The sequence below is a fragment of the Oenanthe melanoleuca genome, chromosome 19, assembly GCF_029582105.1.
Source record: "Oenanthe melanoleuca isolate GR-GAL-2019-014 chromosome 19, OMel1.0, whole genome shotgun sequence".
NCBI lineage: Eukaryota > Metazoa > Chordata > Aves > Passeriformes > Muscicapidae > Oenanthe > Oenanthe melanoleuca.
In genome coordinates this window covers 380993-408934 of record NC_079352.1, presented here as the reverse complement: position 1 = coordinate 408934, position 27942 = coordinate 380993, and the positions used below count along the sequence as shown (strand labels likewise).

Sequence of the window (27942 nt, the reverse complement as noted above, 5' to 3'; positions counted from 1 at the left end):
GCGGGCGGCCGTCCCCGCCCCCGGCCGCGCATGCGCAGCGCCGCGGCGGCCGCGCCGCTCCCGCCCTCCCTCCCGGCGGCCGCGGCGCCTCTGACAGCGCGGAGCGAGCGGAGCGTCCCCGAGCACCGGGACCGCGCACTGGGACCCCCGCACCGGGACTGCGACCCCGTACCGGGACCCCGACCCCTCACCGGGACGCCGCGCCGGTGAGTGGGACAGGCGGGTGGCGCCGGCCCCGCGCAGCACAGCGAGGCGGCGGCGCCGGCGGGGCTCGATGAGGCCGGGCCCCACCGCCCCCCCCGGCCCGCGGGTTGTCCCGGCCCGGGGCCCGAGCAGCCGCCGCGTTCCTCTCCGCTCTCCCCCTCCTCTCCCGCTCCCCGCCCTCGCCCCGCTCCCCCCCCTCTCTCCTCGCTCTCAAAATGGCGGCCGCGCCCGTTGGTGAGGAGGGACCGGGCGGGGCGGGGGGCGGCGGGGGGGCGGCCCGGTGTCCTCCCCCCGGTCGGTGTGGGGCGGCTCTGGGGGCCGGGGCGCGGCTCCCCCGCTCCCCGCGGCCCCCGGGCCCGCGCCCGCGGTGACTCTGCAGGAAAACAGGGCCCGGCGGGAGCGGCGGGGCGGGCGCGGAGCCGCCGCCGGGCCCGTGTGCCCCCCCCGCGGGCCGCGCCGTTCCGTCCGTGACTTAGCAAATACCGGGAGGAGGCGATGGGCCCGGTAAATCCCATAAAATAGCTCTCAGGGACGGTGGGCTCGGTGTGTGCGCGGAGGGGACCCCGAGCATCCCTCCCCGGTTCCTGCCGGGGGTTTCCCCCTGTCACCCTCGCACCGGGCAGGGCCGGGCGGCGGCGATGGCCCAAATCGCCAGCGCGGCCGAGGCACCGAAAACAAGGCGAGAATTTATAATCCGGGGAAAGGAATAGGTGTTGTTTCAGAATTTGTCTCCCCAGTTTTCCTGCAGTGCTCAGCAGGGCAGCAGCGATAGGAGGTGGCTCAGACCTTCAGAACCAGCTGCAGTGAAACGGGGGAGGGAAGTCTAATCTCTCCTTCTGGGGGTCATCTCATTGCCTGGATGGCTGCAGGTGCACAGGCTTCCCTTGAAAACCTTATAATATTGCTAAAATCCTGTATTAATTGCTACTCCCGAGGTTTTGTTTCGGCAGGAGGTTATATGCAGGCAGTGCTTTTGATGGGAGTTGGGGGGTGGGAGTGGTGCCTCCCTTGAAAAGTTTGGGGTTTGTTCAGTTCTGTGGGCGTGGGATTTTTTTTTTTTTTTTAATTTTATTTTTGCTTTAAGGTGGATGCAGTTAAGCTTGACCTTTAATACCAATAATAATGTGACACCTTCCCTTTCTTTGCCATGGTATCACTCGAACCATTCCCTCGCCGATAGTGCTGCAGCAGTGGGCTTGGTTGGTGCAGGTCAAGTCCTTTCATAATGAATTGCCTACTAGGAATGGGGGAAGGTTAATCTCAGCTATATTAAAAATCTTTAATATACACCATTTCAATATAATTAAATGTTTGGGCGTATTGACCTGGCTAAATTTTGTGATGATTCTTTTAAGCGTATGTTCCTATGACAGTATTGTTCATGGCATTAGGAGGTGGTGGTTAAAGAACCTCCGTTCAGTGATGATCATTTTGTAAATGATTGTGCAGCATTTGGCTGGTTTTCGGGAGAGGAGGGTCTGCTGTCAGAATGTTATTTGCCCTTAGAGTCATTTTGTTAAATAGGAAAATTATCTTGGAGAGCTAAACAAAGAAAATATTTTTAAACTGTAAGATGCGTTGGAAATATCCGTCTTGTTCTCGGGCATCTCGTTTTTGTGTGTTTCTGTTGCTGTTCCCATGTTTGTGGATGCTGTGAGCAGCCATTGAGCAGGGAAGAGACTGGGTGGAGTAAGGAGGCAAAGCTGCGAAATGGCTCGATTACCCTTTCAGAGCTTTTTTTTCCTCCCTTTGCCGGGGTGGAGGAATACTAATTGCCGTAACAATGAAGTCTCTTCTTTAGGGAAGAATCTAATGGTGCAGGAAGCTTCGGAAATGAAACAAATCTCACATTCTGTTCCGAGGCTGATTTTTCTGCAGGGTGGATTTTGATTTGTCTGGCAGTGAGAAGTGACCAGTCACTGTTGCAAAGCCGGATTTTTTTTGTCTGATAACCGCTTCAATTTATCCACTTAGATATGCACTTGTTGAATTGATTTTATTTACACTTTAGATAAGAATTGCAATTTCTGTGCGGGTGTTTGACACACAAGATTTTCTGGAATCTCGAGAAGCCTCTGTGTTGTGGCTTCATGCTGTTATTTGTTCATGGAACTTCTTGGTTAGAGCGGATTATGGGTGGGCACACAGAAAAAGACAATCCCTGGTTTCTCTGGTGACCACAGTGGAGTGACTGCTGTCAGTGTACAGGCTGGATTGCATTGCCTTTCGTCATGTGCCAAGTTCTTGTAAAATAACATCTCAGGATTTTGGAAGCCCTTTTGAGTGCTGTAACTCTGGGAAGAGCATTGCTGTCCCCCTTGGATACTACTGCTTAAAGTTGTGTAGGAAAGGCGTTTGAACAAAGGATTTGGAGAATACAATAGGGATTGGAAGAAACACCTAGGAAGGGCTGCCCCTGGAAGTGCTCTCCTGTTCCACATGTGCCTCATGGCATTCCCACCTGATTTCAGTGCTGATTGGAGCAAGTACAGCATCCAACACGGATGGTTCTGAAGCAGGCTGAGGTTTTGCTTTTTCATGGGGGTTTCAGTTCTGCAGTGCAGTTTGTGATAGGAGATGGGCACACAAGAAAGAGACTGTGTTTCTCATAGTGTGCCCAAAATTAAAATAAGGAACAGTGGTTTCTGCATTATTTCTAGTTCATTCACTTCATCACAGTAGATGTTCCAGGATTCAGTGGCTGCATGAGCTAAATACCTGAGTCTAATGCATATCCAGGCTCAGGCCAATGAAGAACCCAGTGAAACATTTGCTATCTTAAGAGCTTTGGTTGATTTTTGCCCTTGAAGTGATGGCAGTCACTTTTTCTACAGGAGTAACTTGTTCATTTGGGTTCTACAGAAGCAAAAGGCATCCACAGTTCCTTCCTGGCTGCACGTGGGCTCCGTCTGGCCTGTTCTGCTGACTCCTGTGCCTGTCCTGCCTCCTGTGCTCCTCCCAGCCTGGGAGCTCAGGCTGTGTCTGTGCTCTCAACTTGCTGTCTATCCAACTTGCTATGGATGGGACAGCTCCAGAATCAACATCTGCTGACTGCTTTGTCCTGCACTCCAACCTTGTCTTCCATGAAGAATTCCACAGCCAGTGTCCATCATTAATTATAATGTATTTATACTTCTTGTGGAGTATTCTGGGCAAACAATAGCTGGACCCCTCTGCCTCAGGGTAGCTCAGGTATAGACTGCATAAGGTTTTTACAACCCTCTGTAGCTGTCCTTTATTCCTGAACTAGAGGGGTTGGAATTACCATAGTAGGAAGGAGAGTGACATTGGAATAGTTCGGTTTAGGTCAGCTCATTTCTACTTTGGTGAACTTCAGGCCCATTTTCTAAACTAAAGGCAAAGACTGGGAGAACAGATGAAGCTTCCATGAAGTGGGCACTAAAATACTTGTCAGGTTGAAAATAAGAGCTATGTAGGCCTAAATTTAGGAGATCAAGAGGACAATAGAAAACCGTAATTATTATTAATAGGTAATGATTTCAGATTTCCTATAGGATGTGGGGGAGTTTCCAGCCCCTAACATGTAATTTGTGATGGCAACTGAAGATCTTTCCCAAGGATCAGAGCCACGTGTGCTGATGGAATGGTACTGGGACCGTCCTGTGAGGTTTGTTGCAGAGAAGTCGTTAAGTTATGCAGTGTCCATGCTTGCAGATCTGTCAGTGACGTTACAACTGGCTCCTCTCTCTCCCTTAAGTATCGTTGGCTGGCCAACCCGACTGCTAAAAATGTATTGCACTGGTGAAGCCTTGCCTGGGTTCAGGACTTTCTCAGGAGCTACTTTGTTACCTGACACGGGGGAAATAGGACTCCTAATGTGGCTTTTGAGGGTTTTATTCATGGGTGATGTTGCTTTGTCTTTTGATCTGCCTGACAGAGTGGGCTACTCGTTAAGATTTTAAAAGTAGGCGTTTACACTAAGATAAAATCCTGACCTGTTTAAAATCAATTTTCAAGTATATAAAGCTGTGTGCTCAGAACTCTTGCTCCGAATGCTGTCCATGCTAGGGAAGTGTGGATGGCTGTGCTCTGTGGGCAGGACTGTGCCATCACTGGGGTGCAGAGGTGTGGTGGGAGCTGTAGCTCTGTCACCTCAGCTTAATGTGCTGTCCTGAGCCTAGGTGGGGTTCAAGGTCTGGTTTTCATGTATTCCAGTTATTTTAGAACAAAACTTTTCTTCATTCCTATAATGTTCTAAGGTCTGCTGATGAACAGTACATATTAAAAGCATTGGTGAGAACCAGGATTTTGTCTGATGAAGAACAGAATTCCAGTTTTACCCTGGAGATGCCAGCTGCTGTGGGTTAGCCCAACAGATGTGTATTGCTAACCTGTATCTTAGTTGTTTTAAGAAGGGTCTTTTCCTCTCAGCTGAGGCAGGGCTTGCATGAGGCAGTGTTTGTCTCATTCATAATGTTTAAAAGCTTATTCTGTTTTCTTTTTTTTAACCTCCTGCTCTCTCCTTAAGGGTGTGACTTAGGCTCTCTTGCTTTTAGTTCACTGTCTTGGAAGCCACCTATCATTTCACTTCCTTCTGGCATGTACTGTCAGGAACTTTCAAAGAAAAATGTGACTTTTGAAGTAAGTGTATGCTGAACTCCATTTCCTTGGGACTATAAACATACAGTCCTTTCGAAGCTAGTGCTGTGCACAGCATTGTCACACTGACCAATACCAAGAGCACTGATGCATGTATAACTATGTAAAAAAATCAACATTATTAATTCAAAGTGCCTGCTACTTAATGCATTTGGGATTATTTTCGCCATTTCCTTCTTACTGGTACTGTTCTGAGTGAGCCCTGCAGCTTGGCTTGGCTGCTTGTGGACTTTGGATAAGGATTGTGATTAAGTGAATGTAATAAATATGTCTTCATGGTTGTGATTCTGTTGATTCTGGAAGACTTACCTGACATATTTTACTAGTAACTACTTGCTGCAGCCTTGAGAAGGTGTTTCCAGAGATGGGACCATCCTTGGTTGAGGTTTGTAGGTGGTGCAGCAGCAGTGTGTGTCCTGTAATTTCCTTGGATCCATTGTTAAGTAGGTCCCTGCTGAGGGAGTTGGTCAAAGGCTGTTCAGAGGCACCTTTTGTTCTGGGGCTGGCTGGTGACTCAGCTGTCACACCTCTTGTGAGGTAGGTGACAGGCTCTGTGGCTGGTGCTGTACTGGTTTGCATCTGGGATAGCACAGGGGCATTCATGGCTGAGATTATTTATACCTTGCCTCCTGTATCCATGTTAATTGTTCCCCTCTGCTCCACAAACCTTAAACTCTTTTGGTTTAATTAGACGGACAAGTGTTCCCCCTCCCAACTCCCCCCGAGATTGCCTCTGCCTTGTTTTTCTGCTTAATGCTAAAGCAAAGGTGTTAAGTTTATCCTTCTTTAAGACTAGAGGAAAGTCAGCTGGAAGCATCTAGGCTGTTTGCTGCAGATAAATGACAGTTTCTTCCATAAAGAAACAACACTGGCAGCTTGTCTTGGGCTGGATTCCCCTGCTTTTTGGGATGAAGAAAGGGATTGGATAAACAATTTGGTATGTTTAAATGCTCATATCTTTGCAGTCTATTAAGAGGATGATGTCATTAATGAGTGTCTGTATGTATTTTAAACAGATGGTGTCTGTTAAACCACTACTGCTAGAAGTTTCTGGTTCTCTCACCTTCAGCTCTGTTTTAGGGGCAGGAGTGTAATAGGTGAAGGTGGTGAGAAAGATGAGACACCTTCTACCAAAACCCTGATTTCATTATTTTTGTACTAGTGTCTTGAAGGGTTGAACACTGTTCCATGTAATAGAATAAGATGTCATAGATGACAATTATGATGAGCTTTTTGTTTTGTTTTTTTTCCCTCCCCCCTGGGCAAGTGAGGCCATTTTTGGTCAACAAGCTTTGCAAATGGCTAGAGGACCAACAATATTCTCATGACTGAAGAGTGGAAGTTCTGTCTAAGTTCTTCTTAGTGGTTTACACCTTCCTGTGTTTCTCAAGTATTAGCATAGTCCTTCTGTTTTTTTTCCTATATAAATTTAATCAATTCATGGTTGTTTTTGTTAATGTCACATTTCCAGTGTAACAGGCAGTTTAATGATTGAATTATTTGAATTTGGATATAGTCCTGTGACCTCCTTTGCAATTATAAATCTGTTACTTAATTTTTCAAGCCAGAGAAGTATGGGAGGAAGAATGGAGAACAGCAAAGTTCAAATCCAGTGCATGCTACTGACAGACATATCTCAGTGCAGCACTCTTCTTCTGGTGGTCTAGAATTGCTATCCCAAAATGTGTATGTGTTGTTTGACCTAGCAATAATGACACTGGAAAGTGCCCTGCTGGAGTCATCCAGCTGAGCCTGATGTGCTTTGCTGTGAGCAAGAGTTGAGTAGCAGTGTGTAACATGGAGTGTGTAAGGCTGCCCCTGCCTGCTGTCCTGCCACTGTCACAGCCCTGCAGGGACAGCTGTGTCAGAACCCTTGGCATACCTGCTAAAGCTTTGTTTGCTACTGCAGCCTGCATTATTCCTGTTATTGCTAGCTAAATTTACCTGCATTTTCACACAGAATTGAACAGGCAGGTTAGAAGAAGGATGTTTCCCCTTGTTTTCCACCAAAGCCTGCACACAGACCTTGTACTGGAGCTCTGACCTGGAGGAACCTCAATGGCTCTTAAGAGATGATGTGACAGTGCTCAAGATGTTTCTCCTGAGAATTACTTGTATCATGCTTCTATCAGAATTGCAAAACTAAAGTGATACATGGAGAAAGAATGTCAAGATTGAATTAATTTTGAGTAATTTAGAAAAAAATATTTTCTAAGCAAATTTGGTCCAGATTCCTCAAAGCCATTTAGTGTTGGTGCCTGGGAAGATAACGAGGCCAGAAATGTGTTTTGTTGTTTTACAGTCCTAAAGGTGAGTAGTGACTGCCAGTGATGTGTTAAAAACTTAGCTTGAAATAATATGGGAAAGCAGACGGGCATAGGAGTTGGTTTCAAAATGCACAGGCGTTTCTTTAGGCAGCATGCTGCAGCCAACTTGCTCCTGGTTTATAGCATCTTGATGACATTCCTTAGCTTTATTTTTCAGATGTAATTGCAACCTGCATTCCAAGTCTTTGGAACATAGGCACTATATCTGATCTGCTACAGATTGCTTTCTAGTTCCCCATGGGTTTAGTGTTGAATTATTTTCAGAACTAAACTACTGTATCAGGTTCTTAGCAAAAGCTGTAAAAGTAGGTGAAATGGCATAAAGAAAACAGGCATAAAATTTTTCACTTTTTAATGTTAAAACATATTTCCTTTGATGAACTTGTAACCGAACTGAAAGGCAAAATGTTTTTTGTGAATTATTACAAGCACTGCACAGAATGCTGTACTCTGGATACTACACTGATGTATCACACAAAGTGTTGACCTACGGGCGTTTTGAGACTTCCCTTAATTGCAGAATAACAGGCTTACTAAACATATGAATTAAAAATAAGGCTCAGAGTTGTAATTCAGATCAGATTTGCTCCTGTTTTGTTTTTCCCAAATCAGATAGCTGTTGGAGCTCACTTTGTGGTAATCCCTCAGCCAGCTTTTCTGATGTCGGCTGAAAAGTGGAAAAAAGATTAACCCAGCTCATAAATGAGTAGCTTTCTCATATTCTCCCACTCATCCCTGCTGGCTTAGCAGGTGATGGATTCCAACATTTTCTAGGATAAGGTCTGTCTGCTGCACTAAGAGCAGCTGCATGGCTGTGCCTGGGTGATTTCTTCTGTGGATGAGCTTTCCTGCAGTAACGGGGGGCAAGATGGAGGCAGGAGAGGAACTGGATTATTTTACTTGTAACTGTTTTTCTTTACTATCAACAGATACAGACATATCTAGGAACCTTTTTTGGGTCCCAGAAGTTAAGCCCAGGAATCGTGGATATTACTTCACTTCTATGGAATCTGATTTTGAGTACATTTGTGGAAAGAGTTATTCTATTCTGTGGCTTGAGTTTGATAAAGCAGCTTTTTGCTTATGGCCTTTAAAACAAAATCAGACTATTAAAAATTACTTAAAATTGAAAGTAAGTTTTCTTTGGTAGAAATTAGCAACATAATCCAGAGGTATGAGAGAATAATTCACGGGGTCTAGTTCTTCCCTAAGGTCTGTAGCTCTAATTGCCTGGGAACACTCCCAAGTAACTCCTTTAAGTTCTCTTGTTAATGTTATGAAACAGGATACACTGTTGAAGAACCTTGAGGACCTCCTGTGCCAGCCATGTAGCAAGAGACAATGCAACAAGAGTTTCTTCTCTGCTAATGCACAAATGAATACTTACAGCTTTAAAGAACTGTGGAATTTGTGATTATATCAATTCAGTTAGTCTTTTTGGTGGCCTTTGGTTTTTGTAAGTGGCCTTTCACTGGGATTGTAAAATTGGCGAAGAGAGGGAGCTATCTGAAGTAGGATTTTGGATATGTTAACAAGTCAGAAGGAAACTCCAGGAGTTTTCTTTTGAGGTAAAAAAGCCTTTTAAGAATGATAGAATGTGTTAGAGAAACCACTTGAAAGTTGGTAACATGTAGCTGGACACTCCAAAGTATTTTTAAGTTTTATATGGGTTATTGACATTTTAAATTATTTAAGATTTAAATTTGAACCTAAAAGTGAGTAATGTAAAAGGCTTAACTGATCTCACAATGTGAACTGAGTTTTGTGTTCTTGATGCTGGTGATGGCTCATGTGCCTTTTTAACACCCAAATACTTTGTATTAGGTGTGCCTGAGCTGGCAATCTGAGAAAGTGACATCTGATTTTGTTTCCTTCATTAATGTTCTTGTAGAATATAATTAAAAGTGTTGTCATAATAATACTTACAGAAAAATGGTCTTGTACCTGAGTTAACTAAAGTATTAGAATTCTGCAAAAAAAAGGCAAAAATGTGCAATTCCCAGAGCACAGCAAAAGCTGAGCTTAAGGCTTTGTTGAGCTTTCAGAGCTGCACTCTGCTGGTCTGTTCTGTATCTGCTGATACTTCAGCTCTGTAATTGATGCCATGTATCACTTCTAATTTTTAATATAATGAACTACAGCTACATGTTTAGTGTACAAAGCTTGTGTTTCTGTGGGGAAGACTGTTTATGGAGCCTAAGCAACGGTCATAAAAAACTGCAGAAATTGAATTGATTTCCAGTTAAGTTCCTGGAGGAGCTGTGGACATGTATTTGTGATGTGTGCTGCCAGATCAGGTTGCTGCACAGCAGCAGCAGAGTGAACCTGGGTGGTGCTGGTGTGTGGAGCAGCTCACTGCTGCTGCCAGTGTTGTGAACCAAGGAATGAAGCTGAAGCTGATTTTTGGTTTTCTTACACCTCACTGTGGTAGCAGAGCACTGCAGGGACAGGCACTGGTGCAGCTCCTGGGACAGGGGAGCTCACTGCAGGTGATTTGGATCACAGCTCAGCTGGGAGTGACTCCTGCTGTGACTTTCTGACCAGCAGAAATGGGCACTCTTGGTCAGCTGAGCCACTTCAGGGGTTGGTTTATGGTGTTGGTCCTTAAAAGTGTCTTTGACACACTTGATAGGAGCAAAGGAAGGCAGTGAAGAACCTGATGCTGAGGTTTGTTGTGATGGTGGAGTTTGGTACCTCAGGATACACTTCTGAAAATGTGGATTTGGAAGGGTTTAGGTATATAACCCCAATTTTGGTACTATTTAGCATCCATTGTACTCTGCTAAACAAAATCATAATTAACTCTGAAGAAATTTACAGACTAGATTTTAGGAATTTTAATTCCAGTAATTTTGTTCTTGCTTGATGCTGGTTCTGGTAAATGAACAAGTATTTTTGTCAGGTTGAGACTAAAATGCTGATTAATTAATTTGATTTCATAATCTGTTTCTCAGTTTTATTTGAAGAAAACTTACAGAAAATATTTAAGTGTCTCCTGAAGCAAGTATGAAGGCAGTCACAGGAATGCCTACAAGCCAGGGTGTATCATTATTAGCATGACATACAATGAGCTGAGGGGAATCTCTTGCCTGAAAGTGATTATTTTTTCCTTACCTCATTGCTGTGACTGTGTGTAGCTATTGTGCTTGGATACCTCCTGCAGAGCTGTCTCAGCTAACAAATGGAGCTGAACTTGTTTCATTTTGCTGTTGGTGCATTTATGACTCATTTGCAGGTCTCTCACTAAGTTATTGTGAAGTTTTCCAGTAATCTAGGAAGCACTTGAACCACACTGATAGCCATCAGTGGAAGAGCCGGTGTTTGAAGGCAGGAAGCAGCAGCAGTCAGTTGAATCCTCTTAGTCACTGTGGGAAGAGGGAGTTCCCGTCCGTGCCAGGTCGGTGTGCCCGGTGCCAGCGTGGCGTGGGGCTGGCCGGGTGCCCAGGGGGCGTGTGCTTGCCAGGTGGCACCAGCTGGGCAGGGCCAGGGTGGCAGGGCAGGGCCAGGGCCTCGCAGCCCCTGCACTGGCAGTGAGTGTTCTCAGGGTGCTGAAGCTCAGCAATCTCTGAACCCCAGTTTAGGCAGAAGGAGGGCGATGGTCAGGCATGAAGAGACAGAGGGTCCCATTTATTTATTTACTTATTCTCAAATGAGAAGGTCAGATGAACCTGCACTGTGCTGTTTTCACCTTCCTTTACAGGAGAGGGTTCTTCTGCTTTTCAGTTACTTCTGCTCGGTTTGTTGCTTTTCATCAGTAATTCTCTGTGGTTTAGCAGTTTCTGCAGGGAAAAATTCTGGCCTGTGATAATTCTTGGCTGTCTCTTTCTGAATTAATTTATTTTTAAAGATTATACTTTAGTATGCCAGTCTTTGGTCCTGCAGCTAGGATTGAAATGTGTCTGCTGTCCTTACTGCTCTTACATTTCTGCCACTCCTAAGTCTAAAAGCTGCTCTGAATCTGAGTAGAAAGGTGGGCAGTTGGGATGAGGTGCAGCTGCCTGCTGAGGATCTGCTGCTGTTAGTGGGGCTGAGGAGTATGTTTGGTATAGGTAAGGAGTGGTTTTGCTGTTCTAGAAAGCCGTGCAGGTCCTGTGCTGCCAGGAGGAGTGAGAGGTGCCCATTGCATGTGCCGTGCCTGTGCCAGCGACAGGCGTGCTGCCAGCTCCCATTCTAACAGGCTTGCAAGGACACCTGATACAGCTGAGAACACCTGTAACCCTCTGTTACTATCCTTATGCAGGGTTTGCCACTTGGTGCTTTTGTACATGCAGACTGTTGATACAGAATCAGATAGGTTTTGAGTTAGAAACTACAACTTGGAGGAGTGTAAGTGGGTATTAATAAAAGGCACACCCTGGTTCACAATTAGTAGCTGTTTCTCCATGAGTGGCTAAGTTCAGTGTGCTTTTTCCTGTCTTTAATAGTGGACAAAGTAAAATTCTCATGCAAAGACACCTTTTCTTTCAAAAGATCTAACTCAGTCTTGACATTGCCTTAAGATGCTGATACAAGGTGACCAGTTTCAGGCAGGGTATGATGAGCAGGTGGTGGTTCTTCCTGGTTTGTTTTTGTTCCCCAGGGGTCCCCCAGAGCCCCAGCTGCCTCTCATGGCTGAGCTGTTCAGGGTAACACCGTGGAGGCTGGTAGGTTCATGGAGGAGGACTGGTTAGTCTTGCTTTGCTGAAGCCTGTATGACACAAAGTCTGCTCCAGCTGGAAAAAAGGTTGTGCACATAGTGGCACAGGTGTGTAATTAATGGTGGTCCTTTTGGGCTTTTTGGGTTTGGGCACTTTTGCTTAAGTGGATTATTTGTATGTGGGATTTTTGTTTGTTTGTGGTGGGCTGTGTTTGTTTTGGTTTTGCTTGTTCTGTTCTTGTCTATGAAGGAGGTAGTGCTAAAAATACTTTACCTTCTACTCAGGTGGCTTCTTAGTTAAAAGCCAGGAATGCTGAGCAGAGTGCTTGGAACAGACCCTTTCTGGAGGAGTGAGATCCTGTAGATCAGTTGGTTGTGGTGGCTTTGGCTCAGCTGTAGTTTGCTAATAGCAGGAGTAGCTGCTTTGCCCTGTAGCTGTTGGAATTTATCTAGTACTAGGATCTGTTTCTCACTAACAATTCAGAGTTAGATTGTGGATCAGCCTAGGTGTTAGGAAGTGGATATGGAATATGGAGAAGATTGCGGTTACTTTACATTTGAGAGGGGAAAATGCATTTCTAAATAGGTGACCTGTGAAATATGGCTTTACAAACACAGTTGCTCTAATTTTTAGACAAGCGCTATAATTGCATCTCCCAGGTGCCACAAGAAAATTAATGAAATATTGGGATTTTTACTGAAGTCAGTACACTGGCACTGGATTTGCTAGGCGTTCGCTGCATAGTGGTGGTTCATAATACAGACCGCACCTTCAGGATTTTCCCGCGGCAGTCCTAGAGCAGATTTTGGAGGTTGACGTGTTTGCAGCGGGGCTCTCCCAGCAGCGCTGCCGTTGTTCCGCAGTGCCGGGTCCCGGTCCCGTTCTGCTGCCCCGCAGTGCCCGGTCTCGGTCCCGGTCCCGTTCTGCTGCCCCGCAGTGCCGGGTCCCGGTCCCGTTCTGCTGCCCCGCAGTGCCGGGTCCCGGTCCCGTTCTGCTGCCCCGCAGTGCCCGGTTCCGGTTCCGGTCCCGGTCCCGTTCTGCTGCCCCGCAGTGCCGGGTCCCGATCCCGTTCTGCTGCCCCGCAGTGCCCGGTCCCGGTCCCGATCCCGTTCTGCTGCTCCGCAGTGCCCGGTCCCGGTCCCGGTCCCGTTCTGCTGCCCCGCAGTGCCCGGTCTCGGTCCCGGTCCCGTTCTGCTGCCCCGCAGTGCCCGGTCTCGGTCCCGGTCCCGTTCTGCTGCCCCGCAGTGCCGGGTCCCGGTCCCGTTCTGCTGCCCCGCAGTGCCCGGTCTCGGTCCCGATCCCGTTCTGCTGCCCCGCAGTGCCCGGTCTCGGTCCCGGTCCCGGTTCCGTTCTGCTGCCCCGCAGTGCCCGGTCCCGGTCCCGATCCCGTTCTGCTGCCCCGCAGTGCCCGGTCCCGGTCCCGATCCCGTTCTGCTGCCCCGCAGTGCCCGGTCCCGGTCCCGATCCCGTTCTGCTGCCCCGCAGTGCCGGGTCCCGGTCCCGTTCTGCTGCCCCGCAGTGCCCGGTCTCGGTCCCGGTCCCGGTCCCGTTCTGCTGCCCCGCAGTGCCCGGTCCCGGTCCCGGTCCCGTTCTGCTGCCCCGCAGTGCCCGGTCCCGGTCTCGTTCTCGTTCTGCTGCCCCGCAGTGCCCGGTCTCGGTCCCGGTCCCGGTCCCGTTCTGCTGCCCCGCAGTGCCCGGTCCCGGTCCCGTTCTGCTGCCCCGCAGTGCCGGGTCCCGGTCCCGTTCTGCTGCCCCGCAGTGCCCGGTCCCGGTCCCGTTCTGCTGCCCCGCAGTGCCCGGTCCCGGTCTCGTTCTCGTTCTGCTGCCCCGCGTGTCCCGCGGCGCGCCCTCTGCAGGCGCCTCTGGGTCCTGCAGGACCTTTCGCTCTGATGTTAATGAACTACATTGCCGTTAATTTGCGGGTGGTGCTCTGCTCTGTATGGGCACCGCACATGTCTTGAAACATGGTTGTCTCTTTACCTGGCATGGTATGGGACAAGAGGCAGTGAAATGCTTGCTTCTGTTCTCTGTGAGGATGCAGCTGGTGCTGTTTGTTTCCAGCTGAATTGTTTCTGAAATCACTATTGGGGAAGAGGTTAGACTAATTAAATGAGGCATTGCCTGTTCAGAATGTTCCTATCCTAACTGGCTTGCGGGCAGTATTATGGTGTGCAGCCTTTAATGGGGAAGGTCCACCAGCAGGGTAGAAACAAGCAACTTGCAGCTTAAGCTCATTTTGAAGCAGACAGCAGGGCCCAGATAGGTTTAGAAAGAAGCCTCTGTGATCCCATGTGATGAATAAGTAGCCATTAATATACAAGCTTAGTATTCTCCTTACTTTTTTCCTAGCAGACTGTTGTTTAAAGGAGGCTCCTTAGTGAAATTGTTATTGAGCTGTGATACTGGAGTCAGTGTAGCTGTGTGTCTAGGGAGGGGCAGAGCGAGGCAGGGCAGCATGCAGTCCTCAAGCAGTCAGTAGGAAGTTTGCAAACCCACCTGCTGTCTCTGAGCCTCTGTGTGTTGCCTCGGTTTATCTTGGTGCTGAAGGCTGCTGGTCAGTCAGACTGGCTGAACAGCCTGAGTGAATGATGAGTTGAGTGCAGAACCTGCCAGGTGTGCCAGAAATGCCATTTCAGCACTTCCCCTGCTCGTGGTGCTCACGAGGTCCCCGCAGTGCAGAAAGCAAAGGCGGTGCTGCCTGTGTGGGATTGGTGATGTCACTGTGGCAGAGGTGAACGCTGCCCAGTTGAAGCAGGTTGTGCACTGAGAATGCAGCAGTTCCTGTTTCTGAATCAGAGTGTGTTTTGGAAAAGCACAACTCCACTGGCTTGAGCTATCTCAGCGTTTCAGGTTTCAGCTGTATCCCCAGCTGGCTGCCATGGCCGGAGGTGTCGGGATCACTGCATTGCCCGAGCCCAAATACAGTCATGGGCCTGTGGCAGCTCTTCCCGTGGTAATGGTGCCACTGTGGTAACATTGGATGACTGTTTAAAAATTTGCTGTGCCCTAAATGTGGGTGAGATGAAATATTAACTCTAGGTAAACAACATTAACACATGACTGAAAAGAAAACAAGTATTGTCTCTTAGTCAGAGGTTCTTTGGAACTCCCTCAGGTGGTGGTTCTGGAGTGGGAAGAGTCACTTGTGTGCTACAGTTGTGTGGCACTGTAGCTGCAAGGTTCCCGTGCTGGGGTAGAGCTGGAGTCTTCAAAGATGCTGTTTGGATAAATCTAAGAAAGCTGCCTGAGGAATGCTTGTTTCAAGGAAACAAATCATGTCTCTTTCTCCTCCTTGTAGATGGATTGAATCTTCTGTATTGAATGTCTCTGGATTTCCTATTGGATTTCACATCTGGGGAAATACTTGTGATTTAAGCCACTGTGGCAGACTGAATTGTGGATCCTGGGTTCCCAAGACTTTAGCTCTTGAGGAGAAGCCGCTGCTCGATCACGTTAACCTGACATCTCAGCCACGATGGTGCTGTCACAAAGGCAACGAGATGAACTGTAAGGGATCATCATTTCTGTGTTACATTTTTATTAGACTTCAGTTATTAGTATTTGTTTCCAAGTAGATTTTGGAGTGTCTCTTCACATGCCTTTTAAGTGCTGTGTATTGTAGTTTGGATCTCTATACTCTTTATTTTTCTTAGAACTGGTATTTGAAACTAGAATTGGGAAATGATGAAAATAAAATTTCAAAGTTACTGATGGCATAAAGGATGGATTCTTCAATTCGCAGTAAGGACAATGCAATATAAGCTGCAATTTGTGAATTCTACATTCATCTTGAAAAAATTCTGGAAATATTTTGCTATTTTACTTTGGAATGTAGACAAGGATCTGATCAGAATGTGCTGGGTTGTGTGACAGTCTCTCTGACTCCTTGAATTGTGTTTTCAATGTTGTTTTGTAGAAATCGAGCGATAGCAGATTACCTCCGTTCCAATGGCTACGAGGAGGCGTATTCGGTTTTTAAAAAGGAAGCTGAATTAGATGTGGTGAGTTCAAACAAGATTCTTCATCTACATTTTAATTTAGAAGTCTGTCAGTTTTGTGGCTTTTGCATGTGTTCTGAACCTGTGTCTGTTACCTACCTGTTAGCTCAGGCAGTTTCAGAACCGGAGGTGATGAACTCACACAGCTTATTGCCTTTCCAGAAAAGGGAAAAATAATCATTGGGTGAGTTGACCATTTCTGAGCAAATGGTTTTATAACCAGATTTGAAATGGTCTGAGACTGACTTCTTTGGAGACTGACTTCACTGGGAATCTTTGAGAAACAGGAAGACAAAACTGGATTACTTTTGTCTTCTGCTTTATCATACAGAGCCAGTGTTGGAGGATTTTTTTGGGATTTGAGTTGGGTCAGGAGTTAAGTCATTGCCTGAGTCTGTTGTCTGTAATAGTGTAGTAGGAGGGCAGGCTGAAACAGTTCATGGAAGTTCAACATCCAGTAAGGGAGGTTGGATGGGGCTTGGAGCAGCCTGGGCTAGTGAAGGTGCTCCCCCTGGCAGGGGAGTGAACCAAAGGAGATTCAAGGTCCCTTCCAACCCAAACCAGTCTGTGATTGTGTGACCAGCTCTGTTTTCTTAGACTGTACAGATGCCAGTGACTCAGACAAGTCATTTCTTGCAACTTCATTCTGTTGATTTGCCTTTGTCACAGATGATTTGGTATAATCTTTAACTTTGCCACCTATTAGCATAGGAAGTGTGCATTTCATATGGCTACAGCTGGATTGAGTAGTAAACTTCTGTGTGCTGGATAAATCCTCTGGATAAATCCTTAGCTTTTCTTTGTTACATATCTTGAGTTGTTCTTTTTCCAAAATGCTTGAAGTTTGACTTAATTTTTCCAATTTCCTCCTAGTATTAAATAAATAAGTAGAAATGACAAATTGAAATACCATACTTATAATTGAAAATCCTAATATTCCCCTATCTGCCTCATCTATCGACCTAAATTAGTCTCCTCTTCCCAAAGCTTAGGAAAGCAATCTAAATAGGTTAGATGGTCCTGAGGGGCAGAGAAAATGCAGTTGCTAAAAGTTTCACGACTTTCAGGGAAGAAACTCTGAATTGGAGTGGGCTATTCTAAAATGGAAAAAAAAAATGGTAAAGGCTGAAATTATTTGAGTAAATTAGAAGGATTGATGTGTAGCTCTGCAAAGAGAGATTTAATTTTTGTATGGATTATTCATGCAGATAACTCCAGCTTTTACAAGTGCCCCCTATAGTAGTAGATTAACATCTGTCTCTGACCAAGGTAGCCAGTCCTCAGAGCTTTTATCTTCTGTGGAGTAAGCCTTGGCATGGTTATTCTCTGATGTCTGTTTTCTGCATCTCATTTAGAATTATTGTAGCATGAGACTGTAATTTTGTAATGGAAAGAAAGTGCAGCATTTAGTTACTTCTGTGACTCTGATGTTCGTTTTTCTGTGTTGCTTTTTTTCCTCTTTAAATGCTTCTTCTCAGAATGAAGAGTTAGATAAGAAGTATGCTGGACTTCTGGAAAAAAAATGGACATCTGTTATAAGATTACAAAAGAAGGTAAGTAGAGGTGTAGTAAGTTAGCAAGGGAAGCCTTCAGCACTGAACATGCATGTGCAGTCCTGAAGCTGGAGAGGCAGGAGGTGCCTGAGGCAGTTGTGAGCAAGGAGGTGGAATCTCTGTGTGCAGAGGTCAGGCTGGGCTAGAATGGAGGAGAAATCAGTGCTGCCTCTTGTGCTTGGCCATGGCCCTAGAGGGAAGGAGCCATTAGCTCCAGTGCATTCCACTGGGGGATTGTGCTGCAAGTGCAGAGTACAAAACTCTTTTTAGTCATGCTTCAATGGCTCAAGAGTGTATTAAAAGCAAAAAAACCCTTAAAATCAGCGTGTTAACAATGAAGTCCTATCCCTTGTGCAGGTTAATGCAGCGAGGGTTTATTAGCCCTCCAGTGTTTCTGTTGTTGGTTAATGTGTGTGCTAGCTCCAGCAGGACACAGAATTCCTGCAGCAGTAGCATTCCTTTTTGTTAGCACAACCTTCTTTGGTAGTTTGGCACAATAGTAATTCAGATGTACAGTGTGTGAGTAAAGGGGGTTTTGTAGAACTTCTTTTTCCTATGAAAATATTTGGGAATTTGAAAAGAATAAATGATTAAAACATTAAGAATTAACTATAAATTATTAAAGAATAAACTATAAATGATTAATTTAGGTTTGATTTTTAAAACCAGTGCTACTGAATGTTGGTAATCAGTTTTGGTCCATGCAATCTTTGCTTTGTGAGTTGTTATTTGGATTACTAATGCAAGAAGGTGAATTGCATCTTGTATAAAACTGGAAATGAAAGGTCTCTCTATAATTCATACACTTAGGTAATGGAATTAGAATCGAAGCTGAATGAAGCTAAGGAAGAATTTACATCAGGTGGACCCCTTGGTCAGAAACGAGACCCTAAGGAGTGGATTCCTCGTCCTCCAGAGAAGTATGCCTTGAGTGGGCACAGGAGTCCTGTCACTCGAGTCATTTTCCATCCAGTTTTCAGTGTTATGGTCTCTGCTTCAGAGGATGCCACAATAAAGGTATGTGTGTGCTCCAGACAACTGGCTATGGAACAAAGGGAATCAGTACAGTGAAGCTTGTACTCCTGCTGGGTTTATAAAGCTTAAAGTTAGCTGAAAAGCAGTTTTCAAAATGCATGAATTAACTTAATTTGTAAGTAACAAAAACCACATAAAAAGAAATTTATTTTTCTCTACTGTTAAGCTTTTTAGAGCTGTCTCTTGCTCGATTAATTATTGAACAAGGTGCCAGACTGGCCAGCAGAGTGCAAGTGTGAGGCTGGAGAATACAAAGAGTAATGGGCTGCTTCTAACAGGTTGTCTGCTCTCTTGTCAGGTGTGGGATTATGAGACAGGAGACTTTGAGCGAACCCTGAAGGGGCACACAGACTCTGTGCAAGATATTTCCTTTGACCACACTGGCAAACTCTTGGCCTCCTGTTCTGCTGATATGACCATTAAGCTATGGGATTTCCAGGGCTTCGAGTGCATCAGAACTATGCATGGTAAGGTATAAAGGGATTAATTTAGCAGTCTGTAAAGTGAAGAGATTTTTTTTTTTCTTTTTTTTTTTTTAATCCAGAAAAACTGCTGATGTGGAAAGGGGTTATAGACCAGACTGTTTTCCAAAAGAAAAAGGGGAGGTGTAATTTGATGTTTTGAGTGCTCTGTAAATAGGGGATACATACAGTGTTTATGGAATGAAATAGCATCTTAAATCTACTATGCATGATAGTGTGGGAAGCATCCCATAATGATACTGAAATAAAATGGCAGGGATTTTGCTTTAAATATTAAATGCTTGCTAGACAATAAAACTTTCTTTAAATCAGTGAAAGATTCCTTCCTTCAGCCCTCTGTGTTCATGCTGCAGGGCTGCAGGAAGGGAGGAATCAGTGCCAGAGGAGCTGTGGCTGCTCCATGAGGGGTTTGGCTGTGTGTGTTTGATCACATGGGAATATGTTCCCTTTGCACTGGGTTTGAAAGCCGTAGGAAAAATGAGAAAGTACAACAACCACAGCTATAAGATTCTAATATTCATAAAACCTTAAGTTTACTGTAAAGATTATTCCATAAAACATGCACTGCTACTGGAGGTATTTGACCAAAAAAAAAAAAAAAAAAAGGGGCAAGTCTTGTGTGCTCTGTGAAAACTCTGCCAGTGCCGCTTAATAAAGGTTTTATTTTGTTTTTAGGTCATGATCATAATGTTTCTTCAGTAGCCATCATGCCCAACGGAGATCATATAGTTTCTGCCTCAAGGGATAAAACTATCAAAATGTGGGAAGTCCAGACAGGGTAAGTGCACTTGTGAGCAAACAGCACCAGAACAAAAGCGAGGAGAAACCACTGAGTGTAGAAATGGGACACAGGAATCTGAATGTCAGCAGGCACTGTTTGAATTGAGAAGTGATAGGGCCATTTAGAGTAATTCACTGAAGGATTCTGCCTCAGTCATTGGGCAGAGGGGTTTAGATGTTAATACTGACTAATTAAAGCTGGTTTTGTCTTTCTGGAAGCTATGAGGGTAGGTCTCTAGCTCATGACCAACTAGGAAAATAAATTCACTGGGTTAACCATGAGTTTAAAGCAAGTATCTGTTACCTTTGTTGACACAGATCAAGGTGTCTCCCGATTTCTTTTTGTCTTCTTGCTTGATTCATTTATCAGTTGTCTCTCTAACACCTAAATGACGTGTAAATCTCTACTTGTTCTTAAAATACTTGTTTAATGCAAATAGTCTTGTCAGCTTCATTTTCCCCCAAGTTTCCTGCTTTTTGCCTTTACGAGTTTTTCCTAGCTCTTAGCTGTCGCTGCTTTCTCATGTCAGCGTCCTTTCCACGGCCTCTGTATGGCACGCTCCATCAGCTGCCAGGATGAACATGTGTGTGCTACAATGTTTTATCTCTGGCACTGAGGGCAGCTTAGGTGTCTCAGATTTCCAGGGCAGGTGTGGTGGGCTCCGTGGCTGAGCGCTGCTGTTTTTCGCAGTTACTGCGTGAAGACTTTCACGGGGCACAGGGAGTGGGTGCGCATGGTGCGGCCCAACCAGGACGGCACCCTGATTGCCAGCTGCTCCAACGACCAGACGGTGCGCGTGTGGGTGGTGGCCACAAAGGAGTGCAAAGCTGAGCTCCGAGAGCACGAGCATGTGGTAGAGTGCATTTCCTGGGCTCCCGAGAGCTCCTACTCCACCATATCAGAAGCTACAGGATCAGAGGTAACGTTCCCGTGCACAGGGGAGAGCTTTGCCGTGCTCTGTGGAGCACTGACAGCCCTGAGCTTTGGGCTCACAGGGCCTGGCAGGCACAGCAGCTGTATCTGTAACTGCTGCCTGAGGATCTTGGTGTGCAGCTAAGCCCCGCCTTGGCTTCCCAGGATCCAGCTTTTGTGGTTAGGAGCTATCTTTGCACTAGTGGAAGTGAACTTGGGAAAGATGCTCTGTTCAGGGAGGGGTGAGAGTGGGACCACTGTCTTGTACTGCAGCCAAGAAATGTGTAAAGCAATTTCTCTGGCAGAATGTGAACATTACAAGGATGCTGAGCAATTGGAAGGTAGAGGGGGAAAGGAGCCAGCCAGGAATGCAGAATGAAGCTGCCTTGGGTGCAGTGTGACCAAGGAGTCGAGCACTGACTGCTTTGTTTTACTGTACAGCTACTGATGGGAGAAAGCATTCCTTAACTAAATGAATCCCAGTTTGTGTGATCACAGACACCTCTTCTAGTGAGCCTCAAAAAAGGCTTGCTAAAGGCCAGAAGAAATTTTGTTCTAAGGATGTTAAAATATGGAAGAAAGGAGCTAGAAATTAACTCCAGTTTCTAGTCAGCCCCCCCACCCAGCATTGCTGTTCCACCCTCTGCCCCCGAAGGTCATTGGCACCCCAGGAGAAAAGTAGCCACACTGAACACAGGGACTTGTCTAGTGATGGCTTTTACAGGTTATTTCAGTCAAATTTTATAATGTTTTAATTGTAAGTAATTAAAACGAAGGTCCGTGTGTCCCTTCCTGCGGCTGCGTGGGCTGTTCAGCGGTGCCTCCGCTGCCCCCTGCTGGTGGGATCGGGCGCAGCGGGCAGGGCTCAGCCGGTGCATGGACACACAGAAATCGCTTAAGGGTAGGGAGACTTCAGGAATTACTAACCCTGCTTTATTGCACTTTATGAAGAGCGTGAACACAAAGGTATCTGTGAGCTGCGTCCTCGTTTATCCCGAGATGTGGCACTTGAGCTGTGTCTGCTGTTAACACAGGATGTTGTGCAGTAGGCAGGTGTGTATTCAAAGAATTACTTGGCTTGAAATCAGGAGGACAAACAAGCATTTCTTTTAACAGACTTGTAATTCTCCTAGCATTAGTACCAGTGCCTGTGACCCAGCTTTATCCCTGTGGTACTAAGCAATATCACTGGGAAGGGGTCTGATTCGTTCCTCCTCTTCCCACTTCCATCCTATGTGTACCATAACTTAAACCATAATTTTCTGTAGACTAAGAAGAGTGGCAAGCCTGGGCCTTTTCTGCTGTCTGGATCCAGAGACAAGACCATTAAGATGTGGGACATTAGCACTGGCATGTGCCTTATGACACTTGTAAGTCCATTGGTGTTTTTTCTGGCAGTCATAGCTGCATATGTACAACCAGTTTTAATGAAATGTATTGCCTTGCATGCCATGTTTTCAAGAGAAGCCAGAGTTATAATAATGCAAATGCTGGAAATGCAGTTTTAATGGCTTCTGTAGTTCAGATCTTGTTGCTAAGAAATACTGACAACCTCCAAAATCAGAGTGTGAATGCAGTACTGTGGTGTAGGTTATGTGATGAGTAGCTTGGTTTGTTTACAGAAATGCTGGTAATGATCTAAATGTTGTCTTCTGTGAAATATCACGTTGTTGCCACGTGTGGGACTTCCCGTGGGCCATAGCCTGCAGTTCCCAGCTCACATTCTGGCTGGACTGGTGGGGGTGCTGGGGCTGGAGAGCAGAATTGGTGCAGATCACATGAGGACTGCTGTTTGTTTGCCTTCAAGTACAGGAACTTGCATTGTTGGGAGAACTGATAGGTGTGTAATAATAGAAACAGGAGATAAGCTGTGAGCTCTGAGAGGTTTCAGGAACTGTCTGTGGGGCCAGGCAGGGTCCCTCATGTGCCTGGTTGTGAGGTGTGGGTGCTCAGCTCTCAGCCTGCTCACTGATCTCTCCTTGTGCACAAGGTGGGCCATGATAACTGGGTACGTGGCGTCCTGTTCCATTCTGGGGGAAAGTTTATTTTGAGCTGTGCTGATGACAAGACTCTCCGTGTCTGGGACTTCAAGAACAAGCGATGCATGAAAACCCTCAACGCGCACGAACACTTTGTTACCTCTTTGGGTATGTATTGCTGCCGTGCCGGGGCCGCCTGTGCCCTGTGGGGGCCGGGGCCGCCTGTGCCCTGTGGGGGCCGGGGCCGCCTGTGCCCTGTGGGGGCCGGGGCCGCCTGTGCCCTGTGGGGGCCGGGGCCGCCTGTGCCCTGTGGGGGCCGGGGCCGCCTGTGCCCTGTGGGGGCCGGGGCCGCCTGTGCCCTGTGGGGGCCGGGGCCGCCTGTGCCCTGTGGGGGGCCGGGGCCGCCTGTGCCCTGTGGGGGCCGGGGCCGCCTGTGCCCTGTGGGGGCCGGGGCCGCCTGTGCCCTGTGGGGGCCGGGGCCGCCTGTGCCCTGTGGGGGCCGGGGCCGCCTGTGCCCTGTGGGGGCCGGGGCCGCCTGTGCCCTGTGGGGGCCGGGGCCGCCTGTGCCCTGTGGGGGCCATGGCCGCCTGTGTCCTGTGGGGGCCATGGCTGCCTGTGTCCTGTGGGGGCCATGGCCGCCTGTGCCCTGTGGGGGCCGGGGCCGCCTGTGCCCTGTGGGGGCCGGGGCCGCCTGTGCCCTGTGGGGGCCGGGGCCGCCTGTGCCCTGTGGGGGCCGGGGCCGCCTGTGCCCTGTGGGGGCCGGGGCCGCCTGTGCCCTGTGGGGGCCATGGCTGCCTGTGCCCTGTGGGGGCCGGGGCCACCTGTGCCCTGTGGGGGCCATGGCAGCCTGTGCTCTGTGGGGGCCATGGCCGCCTGTGCCCTGTGGGGGCCATGGCCGCCTGTGCCCTGTGGGGGCCGGGACCGCCTGTGTCCTGTGGGGGCCATGGCTGCCTGTGTCCTGTGGGGGCCATGGCCGCCTGTGTCCTGTGGGGGCCGGGGCCGCCTGTGTCCTGTGGGGGCCATGGCTGCCTGTGCTCTGTGGGGGCCGGGACCGCCTGTGTCCTGTGGGGGCCATGGCTGCCTGTGTCCTGTGGGGGCCATGGCCGCCTGTGTCCTGTGGGGGCCGGGGCCGCCTGTGTCCTGTGGGGGCCATGGCTGCCTGTGCCCTGCTGCCTTCACCTTGGGGCTCCAGTGGCGCCTTGTGCTCTCTGTGTAGAAGAAAGGAGCTAGAAATTACCTCAAATCTCTAGTCAAACCCCCCACCCATGTGAGTCGTAGAGTTGGAACTTGCTGGATTTTTCCACTTCTGCTGCCAGTGTTGCACGTGGATAAGGATGTTAACTGACAGGGAGTTCTGGGATCTGTCACCAGAGCATGCAGGTGCCTGGGGAGGCCTCTAGTGTCAGTGCTTGCCTAGCAAAAGGAAAAGAAGGGTGTGCACAACAGTCAGGAAAGAGTTAGTCTGAATTCCTGGACATTCCTGCCTCGTGTTACCAGATCTTGGTAACAGCATGAGAGAATTTGGCTATAGAAGTGCAGCCAGGAGCTTTGGAATTTAGCCTTTGAGCTGGTATAACTGCTTTGAAAAAGCAGTGCCATTCAGTGAGAGTAGGAAATGCTGAAGTTCTGGATTCATTGGTAATGTGAGCTTTTGTCTCCTGGCAGATTTCCACAAGACAGCCCCGTACGTGGTGACTGGGAGTGTAGATCAAACAGTAAAAGTGTGGGAGTGCCGCTGATGGAGTTCACAGTGACCCCTTTTCCTCTGGATGCACTCAGATACCATGGTTACCCATTGAGCTCTGTTTAAATAAATATTGTCCTTTCATGTAAATTATTCTGGATGTAGATTGAGCTTATTAAATGTTACACACAAAGTATTCATGCATGGTGAATCCAAATTGTATACTGTAAATTTACATACGTTGTCTAGAAGTACCATAGGTTTAAGAACATGGGCTGGCATTGGTCACATCAGACCTGAGAAGGCAGAAGTGGGATGCTTGGAATAGGGCACTTAACTGAATAGTTGACAGTGTCGTTATGTCGGATAATTATACCTGTTTTTCTTTCTGCTGTCTGTTGGTGCCTGAATTGGTGACCTCATTTGGGAAAAGTTTTGTAGGGCTCTTTCAGAAATGTGTATCTATGTAACATCACTTAAGTGTGCTTAATAAATCTTCTCTAAGAATACTAGATAATAAGGCTGCAATTCAGAATCTTCTGAACCTTATATGTAATTAATGGAAATTAATTAAACTCTGGAATATTTGTCATGAAACATTTGCCAAATCAACAGAAAACACTTTGTTTTGGCCTCCTATCACGCAAGGGTTGGTATATTTATAGAACTGACTGTAAACCTGAAATAAGACAACAAATCTTAGTCGCAGCTGATGTGATAAATGTATTTATTTTTTATTTGGTCATTCAATGGTTAAGCTGTGCTGTTAAACTAAGTTTAAATGGTTTTTTTGTTTGGTTTTTTTTATGCTAGACAAACTTCCAGGAGGAGTTGTCCATCCCACTAGAGTTTAGTGATCCAGTTTCCAGTAGAGCTTCCTCTCCCAAATGACTGCCGTGGTCCAACTTGCTGTTTGCTTTCCATGTTTGTTAGAGATGTGCAATTCCTATTACACAGCAGGATCAAAGGACACTTCCCTCATTCACTGGCAGGAAATTGGGGTATACAAAAGTTTCTTGGTTTCCTTAGTGCCTCCTTGGACAATGAGGTGATCCTCACCTTGGCAATGTGGCTCCAATAAAAATGTCCTGGGGTTTGTAAGTGGAGAAAAACCTTGTGCTGCAGCATTGCAATGCTTTAAAGGAAGCACTAAGTATCTTGAGAATCAATTTGACAATGGCAGGTCAGATCCATGCAGGCTTCTAAAAGGAAGATGCCATGAAGAAAGCCCACACCCATCTGTGGGAATCATGCTAAACGTTAAAACCAAACCCAAATCCTATCAGCAAAACCAGCCCAGCTCAGTTATTAGTATTTATGTTGTTTGGTGTACACAATTTTTAATTTGCATATCCCTAAGGTTACATATTTTGATCTGAAATGAATGAAAATATTATTAATTAATATTTTAATCAGCATTTTGGTGACATATTCCATTGTAGATAACCAAGGATTACAATACTTATCAAACTAACCAGGTCTTTTTAAAAATCAACTTTAAAATTGACAGTACAATGAAGTACCAGGCTGATGTTTTAACAGGTGAATTTGTGCTTTATTTTATTCCTTTGGTTTAATCCATGGCTTTTAAAATGTCCTTTTTAAAGCTGAGAGTCCCTGACCAGCACAGGGTGGGCTGGAGGGTGAGCACACTGCACTGGTGCGGGGGAAACTTCCACAGTCGGCCCTGAAGGACCCGTTGTTCTGTGGGGGGAGCTGGGTTGGGCTGTGGGACTCTCTGGGAAGCGATGGAGAAAGTGGGTTCTGCTGTGGGGGTTTTCAGAGCCAGTTTAAGATCCAGGCTGATCTCTCAAAGCCAGTGGTTTCTGTCATTCTCAGTGTGTGTTGCTGCATAAGCATGCACAAATAAAGTCTGTTTTGTTTGTTAGCTGCTTGGACTGGAAACATTTGCTGCTTTTTGTCCTATTGGAGAATTCCAGATACAAAAGTAGTGCATCTTAAATCCCTCCATGCATCTGCAACTGTAAAGTAATGACATCTGTTTAATTCTGGTAGGACCTAGAAACTTTATTTAAAGTAAACCACCCTCATGTACATAACTCAAACCTGAATGAGAAATTAAAGGTACCTGTGATGTGGAAGTTGTCTACTGCATTTTTTCCCTGTAGCAAAGAAGCATTTCCCAGGAGCCCTGGCCCCCAGTGCTGGCAGCAGTGTCACTGTGTGAGCCTCAGCTGCTACTGTGCAGAGTGAGCCTGCTGGGGCACAGGGAGTAATCTCAGGGATGGTCCTGACCGGACCAAAGCTGAAGCCCTGGTTGGAAGGGAGCCACACCACAGGCGTGGGAGTGAGGGGACACTGTGGGACGTGCTGTGGGACTGTCCCCACTGTTACTGTCAGCTTGTGCTGTGCCTTTGCTGTGATCAGAACTGCAAGAGTGAGGTTACTGGGTCAATAATGAAATAGATGCATTGGAGGGGCGAGAGGTTGGCTGGTGCTCTGGCATTTCATGGCTAAAGCTGGCAGCACCTGCCAGGACCCAGCTCTGGCCTCTTAGCAGAGCCACTGCAGATCCCTTGCTTCGCCTAGCCTGGGCCATGCCACACGGGCCAGAAAGTGCAACGTTTTTTTGTGGTTTAGATAGGAGCTGGGAGCCTGATGTTTTATACCATCTTGCACTTTAGAAGGGGAAACAAACCCATCCTGCTTTTGTGTGTGGCGTGACCAATGTGTGCCCGGGGCACTGAGGAAAGGAACACAAGCCCTGGTTGGTAGTGAGTGGGGACTGTGGGCATGGGGTCCCTGCCTCTCCTCTGCCTCTTCCTGTCCATGTGAACTGCCTGAGAAATCACTCTTAGACAGCTCCTGACTCCCCTGAGAGCTGTTTAAAAGGAAAAATACTTTGTTTTCGTAGACAGTGGTGGCTTGGTAATCCTTTAATGGTTTGAATATTGCAAATGCAGAGTTGAGTGAAGGAGAAGCCCTTGGAGTGAGCTGTTGTGTCCAGCTGTATATAACGTCCGTGTATGGATCAGTACCGAGAGTCCTGTAGCAAGAGCACGTGCATAGAGGGGTGGGATGGCCGGGGGGGAGCGGGGGGGTCGCGTTGGATTTGCAAGTCACAACTGGCATTAACTGGCCTTTTTATCTTTCCACTGTGTCATGTAAGTAGCTGCTTTCCTGTCCTGCCTGTCCCTCAGGCTTCCCCGAGTTCATTCTGAAGAGAAGTTAGCAAAATCCTCACGCTTTAGAGTCGATGCCGACATCGACGTGAAGGCAAATGTCAGATGTTTGTTCGAGCGCTGGTAGAGGTTGCAATTGGAGAGAACAGTTCCCAGGCTGTAGGAGTTAACTGAAGCTATTGACACAATTAAAACAAAATCGGTAAAGGAATGTATATAATACTGCTCTGTGTTTTACAGTAAGATTTGTTGCTCTCAGACTGTGTAAAACAAAATTTATTCATGTTTTCTGCATATTAAAAAAAATCTTATTGTACCAATTGGTAAACTATTAAATGCATATAAAACTAGATGTGGTTTTGTTTCCTTGGATGCAAGAATTAAAACTATTTTGAAAAAAGCTATTGGTCTTTTACCCTCAGATTTTGCTCCCACCTGGTTTGCCCTTGCCGTGATTTTAATTTAACTTGTGCTCACCTGAGGCTGCAGGAAGTGGTTTTGAGCTGGTTCATGGCAGCTGGAGTAGTGAGAGGTTTTGTTGGTAGATGGGGTGCGATGAGGCGCTGCAGGAAATGCTCTGGTGGCTG

The 27942-nt window shown here is 46.9% G+C and overlaps 1 protein-coding gene across 1 annotated transcript; it reads left to right on the top strand.

Moving 5' to 3' along the window:
- Positions 1-21: 21 nt before the first annotated feature.
- On the top strand, positions 22-27705 carry PAFAH1B1 (platelet activating factor acetylhydrolase 1b regulatory subunit 1). The gene is made up of 11 exons (XM_056506732.1): positions 22-206; positions 15087-15295; positions 15705-15789; positions 17265-17339; positions 18150-18356; positions 18673-18841; positions 19532-19634; positions 20328-20556; positions 21818-21919; positions 22540-22696; positions 24194-27705. Exons 2-11 carry the CDS (start codon positions 15264-15266, stop codon positions 24265-24267), a joined length of 1233 nt encoding a protein of 410 aa, XP_056362707.1. The 5' UTR covers positions 22-206; positions 15087-15263; the 3' UTR covers positions 24268-27705.
- Positions 27706-27942: the final 237 nt, after the last annotated feature.